The sequence below is a fragment of the Gamsiella multidivaricata genome, assembly GCF_025024155.1.
Source record: "Gamsiella multidivaricata strain RSA 2152 chromosome Unknown BC939scaffold_157, whole genome shotgun sequence".
NCBI classification, from domain to species: Eukaryota; Fungi; Mortierellomycota; class Mortierellomycetes; order Mortierellales; family Mortierellaceae; genus Gamsiella; species Gamsiella multidivaricata.
The window spans coordinates 25,420-31,181 of NW_026251865.1; the positions used below are offsets into that span (position 1 = coordinate 25,420).

Consider the following 5,762-nt stretch of genomic DNA (forward strand, 5'->3'; position numbering starts at 1 on the left):
TATGCAAAACTGGGGCCTTAGAGCTCCCCCTCTTTTTTTTTTTTTTTTTTTTTTTCCTCCTCTCAGGCTCCACGAAACTATCAGACTAAACTAGCGGTGATCTACTACAGTGTCGTCCTTTTCACCGATCCTTTTTTTTTTTTTTTTTTTTTTTTTTTTTCTGTAGCAATTTGACCCTCAAGTCGATTGACCTTACGAATCTATCTGACCTAACTAGCGGCGATCTGCTACAGTCGGCCTTTCACCAATGTAGAGCCGATCCACAGTCGCCAAAAGACAGGCCACATTCCTCAGGCCTGCCCCTAGGGCTTTTTTTATTTTTTATTAACATAAATCCCCATGAGCACGCGACGCATGGTCCGCAAAGGCCTTGAAGCCATAGATGTCCCTATGGGGCAATGTGCAAAAAAGCCCAGGGGCCAGGAACCTTTTTTTTTTTTTATTTTTTATAACAACTTGTCTCTCGAGTCAATTGACTCTGCGAATCTATCAGACTAACTAGCAAAGATCTACTATCGCTGTCCTCACCACCAAAGCGGAACCGATCCACAGTCGCCAAAAGACAGGTCACATTCCCCGGGCCTGCCCCTAGGGCCTGCGCAACAATTGCCACACCTCATCAGTGTGTTAAAAGCTGAAAACACCTTGTTACAAGAAGGGTATCTTCCCCATCCCCTCCATAGTTTTTTTTTTTTTTTTTTTTTTTTTTGATAACTAGAACCCACGAGGATATGTGGGATTTATTAGTGAGGGACTCTAGACTAGGGAACCCTATTGCTAGAGGCATAGTAAAGGGTGCTCAATATTCTAATAAACGGCTTTTGCCGCACCGCTGCTGGTCACTCGCAGCTCCAATCCCCTTCACAATCCCAGTCAGCATGAGTGGTAACTCGACCCCGCCTGGGGTCGGTGACTGAGCCCTGCTCCCTACTTGGCCTGTTGTGCGCGAAGGTCATCCTTTAGCCGCGTTCCTCAATCATCAAAAATTTACAGTTGCCGGTGCGTTCCATCACGTTTAGCTCCACCTGCTGTATGCAGCTTTGCAGCACTCGCTTGTCCGCTCGTTCCTCGATCTCTTTCACATCCAATGCACGTCGTTGTCTCCTGGAGGACCCAACAAAACCACTACCACTACGTCTGTGCTCTCCAACACAGTTGCGTCCCCGGGCGCGTTTGCTCATGGTAGTGATCCTATTTTCTCTTTCCCAGTCGACGGTGACTTTGCATCTTTTGTTCCAGATTTCTGTCCGTCCGAATTCCTCGATGGCCTTGACGAATCGGCCGACCATGTACCTCGCGATCGAGGTGGTCGTCTTGAATAGGCTCTCCCAGTCCTTGGCGAGAGCCGCTGGTGTCAGTCCGTGGTACAAATCTTGAACCGTCCAGGCCCCTTGATCGTTGTCCCTTGTCTCGTCCTCCACACCGCCGAGTGTGTTGCTTGCTTGTTGGATCGCCGAAGCTCCCTTGATCTTGTTCTTGAGTGCTGTCCAAATGGCCTTGTCTGTCACCTGTGTGAAGCTTGGTCCCTGTCCTCTCGCGGCTTGTCCTCGCTCCTTGGCTTGCTTTTGCTTCGTCTCCCAAAGCTTGCGCTCTTTATTCCATGCTCTACGTCCATCTGTGTTGACCTTCTCGATTGCTTCCTGCCAACCGTCCTGCTGCTGCTGCATCGTCATTTCGCAGCGCCATAGATGCTGCGTGTCCTCTTTGTCCACCTCACAAAGTCTGCAGGTGTCTGTGCTATACAAATCCGGCCGCCACTGCTTCATGTACGCCAGCGTCGGCAACATTCCGTGCAGCTTCTTGATCCTGTGCGCACGACGCTGACAATCGTTAGGGCTAGTGAATAATCCCTTCGGTGTGTTGCCGTTGTGAATTATGTGCAGTGTTGCTTTCCAGTCCACCAGGTTCCAATCCTTGATGTTTTCCTTAGTCCTGTTCTGCTCTGTCCATAACGCGTTCATCCTTACCGTTGATTGGCGTTTAAGTACCTGCCTCAGATCACCCTCAACGACCGCGCCTTTGAACATGGCGTGGCACTGGATGTCATTGTGTTCCTTTTCATTGATGGCCCAAAGGTCACTGAAGTGCGCCTCTTTTGCTGCCTTGTCCGCTGCCTCGTTGCCCTTATGGCCTGCGTGCCCTTTGATCCACTCCACCTTGATCTTCCCTCCTTGATGTACATATGCGTTGTGCACTGCCGACCACCAGATCGCGTAAGTCGACCGCAGCCTTTGGCGTTCCGTGCTTCCTTGTCTCCCACTCACCAAGGCTTTAAATTGCGTTACCACAGCCGAGTTGTCAATGTAGATGGTTGTTGGCGTGTTCCTTGGACTGGCCAGGATTGCTGCAAAAAGCCCTGCAAGCTCCGCTTTAGTCGATGAAGCAAATCCTGCGATCCTGCCCGTTACCACTGTGTGCATGGCGTCTTGATTTTCCTGCGCTACCACGCCGAATGCCATTCGGACACCCTGCTTTCCTGCTTCTTCCATTGAACCGTCCGAAAACATTACAACTTTGTCCAGTCCTTGCAGTCGGGTACGCTGTTGCTGGATGTGGCGCAACACTGCTGCTGGAATACTGACCCCGAATGTGTCTCCTATCGGACGTTGCGTATCGTTTGGCAGTGCTCTATAGCGTAACGTTGGCATTGCATCCATCTGCTCCCGCGCCAGAGTACGGAGCCTTGCTCGAAGTGCCCCATTGTCCAATCCTGGATCTCTGCCGCTCAGTTTGGTCCTGAGTCTCGCTGTAATAGCTTTAAGCAACTGAGGGCAGGGGCTCGAGGTGGACAGGATGGAATGCGTGCTGTATTTAGGTGGTAACTAGCTGGTCTATTTATCTATGTCTACGGACCGGTTCCGGCCCGGTCGGTGGTCTATAGCCGGGGCCCCAGTCCTTTCGGAGTCGGGGCTATATTCGGGGTTATCCTGTTACACCTCCCCATCTTAAAAAAATTAAAGTCTATGCTGTTTCTTGTACTGCCGTAAAAGTCGTGCGCAGTTAGTCATGTTGCTCTCTGGTTCCCATGTGGAGTCCTCCCTTGCATATCCTTGCCACTTGACCAGGTACTCCACGCGATTGTTGTTGTTTCGATGTTCCATGATCGTCTCAGCTTCGTACTCTTCCTCGCCATCAATGATCTCTGGTGCTGGTCTCACATGTGCACGTCGGCCGAATGTCACTGGTGAAGGTAAGTACGGCCGGAAGCGGTCGACGTGGAATACATCGTGTATCTTCATGGACGGGGGCAGCTCAAGTGCAACAGCAGCAGAGTCAAGGGGTCAAGGGCAGTGGTCAAGTAGGAATGCGTAGAAATGAATGCTGTTTAATGATCGTAAGTAGGGTCTATATATACATGTCTGGGGCCTATTGTACAGTGTCGTAGTGGAGTTGTCATGATGCCGGGCTCCCATCCTGGCTCTGTGTGTCGTAACCGTGCAGCTTGGTAACCGAGTGGTAATCCTGTTGCATCAAGGCGGAAAGAGACCGGTGAGTGCTGTTCCAGGATTGTATAAGGTCCGATAAAGCGTGCCTGCAGTTTCTTGGTGGGGCGGTTCCTGTCAGCAGCAACGGTGATGTCTTCTGTACTCAGCAGCACCTGGTCTCCAACTTTGAAGTCATGATCACGGCGACGGTGTGGTGTAGTGGCTCTATATCAGTTAAAAGTACTAGCTGTGAATATGTTGCTCAATAAAAGTCTCTTCTGCTTTACGGAGTCTCTACATAATAATTATCTTACGGTGTATGGATAAAGCTCCAGATGTGGGGGCACTGGTAAGAGATCTTTCAACGATGAGGATAATAAAGACAGCAAACCTATTTACGAGAATAAGAAAGGCGACAACACACTCGGGTTAGGGATCTGCAAGGTCAAAGGGACTCTGTCTTGACTCCTGTGTCCAGACGTCGGCATCGAGGGGTACTGTTCTTGATCCTCCGCTCTTGTTCGTTATGAGACCATGATCATTACCTGTCGTGGGGGCAGGCAGGTAATGTGAGCGGACTCGCAGGAACACTTGGGGGGGCACTAGAGGTGCAGCAGTTCAGACGCACGGGTCCCGTCTCTACTCTTGCTGGGCGATATGCTATGAAGGCCAGCTGTGGCAGAGTATACCGATCGAAGGGTACAGTGTGTTGGGACAGGGATGCGTGGAGCGACTTGGAGTGTCGTGCGGGGGCAAGTGTTGAGCAAAGTATAGTGAGGAAACAGACCAGGAACCATTTGGTCCTGTCGTTCTGTGATATTTATTGACCAAAGAAAATTTCTATAAATGCATGCAAACCCTATTGACTCTTGTCTAATTGCATGTCCTTCTACTTGCACATCCTGTAACTGCACGTGCAGCACGTGCCTGGTATGATCGTATGAGTGTCCTGTACCTATTCCTCCCATCGTGTCATATCAGGTGTTGTGTCCGTCCCTTGTACCTGGATACCCCGTCTATACTCCGTGTGGGTTTACCACACCACAACGGGAATCCGCATTCTTGATCTGCCGCTCCTGGGCGTCTGCGATGGCCTCTTGCGCGATGATTAATGCTGTGCTCTGTGCTTCCACGAATTCCATGACACTGGGGTTGGGGCTGGGTTGAGGTTGTAACAGAGACATCGGTACGCGCGGGTGAAATCCCTGGTTCAAGAAAAATGGGGACTGGCCGGTGGTGGCATTGTGTTAACAAAAGTGACTGCTTTTGTGGACAAGGCGAACCTTGCCCACATTTGCTCTCTCTGTTTGCGACCTTTCTCATTCGCTAGAATTAACCTTTATGTTTTCTACGATTCCATATCCCTAAACAACGCGTCTTCTACGCGCACTGCTATGGCCGAGGCCTGTCTCTACACATCTAGATCCCTTTATTAACAACCAGGTACTTGAGCGTCAGCTCAAGCATTCATCACTTGATAAGAGTCTAGACACATCCTTTTTATCTTTATTTTTCTATATAAGCTGGAGTGTGTTCCCCTCCAAGATTAGTTCCTTAGTCCCAACCACACCAATAAACAATCCTTCAACACACTTACCTGCTCTCTCTGCCTCCTGAACACTCCAGTCCCCACGACTCGTAAGTCTTGTCAACTTACTCTTGATCTTGATTCGTGATTCCTGACTTACCTTGATCCAGATCCAGATCCTGACGTCCCTTTTATCTTGACCGCGTCACATGGTAGCAAAGGCAATTTTCTTTCCACGCACCTCCAACAATGGCCACTCACCAGATCCTCAAGAAGGTCCAGCTCGACACCTTCTCCGGTATTTCCTATTCCGAACAAGTTACCGTCTGGCTCCTCTCCTTGGACGATTACTTCGACGCCCTCGATACCGAAGATGCCGAACGCATCACTTCCGCTCCTTTGCTCTTCCGAAGCAACGCCAAACTTTGGTGGCAAGGTTTCCGACAGGAATTCCATGCCAACTCTGGCACCTGGCTCGACCTCAAGAATTTCCTCATCGTACAGTTCGAAGACCCTAACCTGATCCAGAACGCCCGCGACGAACTTGCCCGCTTGAGACAGACAACGTCAGTCGTGAAGTACATCGAGAAGTTCAATATCCTCCGTGTCCGTGCTGGCGATGTGTCCGAATCCGAGGCAATCCAGCGATTCCGAGATGGACTCAAACCTGTTTTGCATATGCACTTCCGTGGTAATCCGGAGCATAACCGATCCTTGTCTCAAGTTCAACGCATCGCTGGCAGCCTTGACAACTCCTGGAATTTGTACCAAACCGACAACACCACCCGTCCGTCCCATGGCCGTTCTCC

General features: G+C 50.3%; 1 protein-coding gene across 1 annotated transcript; it reads left to right on the forward strand.

Moving 5' to 3' along the window:
- Positions 1-4,514: 4,514 nt before the first annotated feature.
- On the forward strand, positions 4,515-4,861 carry BC939DRAFT_471036 (uncharacterized protein; the record flags this gene model as incomplete). Its single annotated transcript, XM_051558188.1, has 2 exons — positions 4,515-4,587; positions 4,641-4,861. 2 exons carry the CDS (start codon positions 4,515-4,517, stop codon positions 4,859-4,861), a joined length of 294 nt encoding a protein of 97 aa, XP_051405980.1.
- Positions 4,862-5,762: the final 901 nt, after the last annotated feature.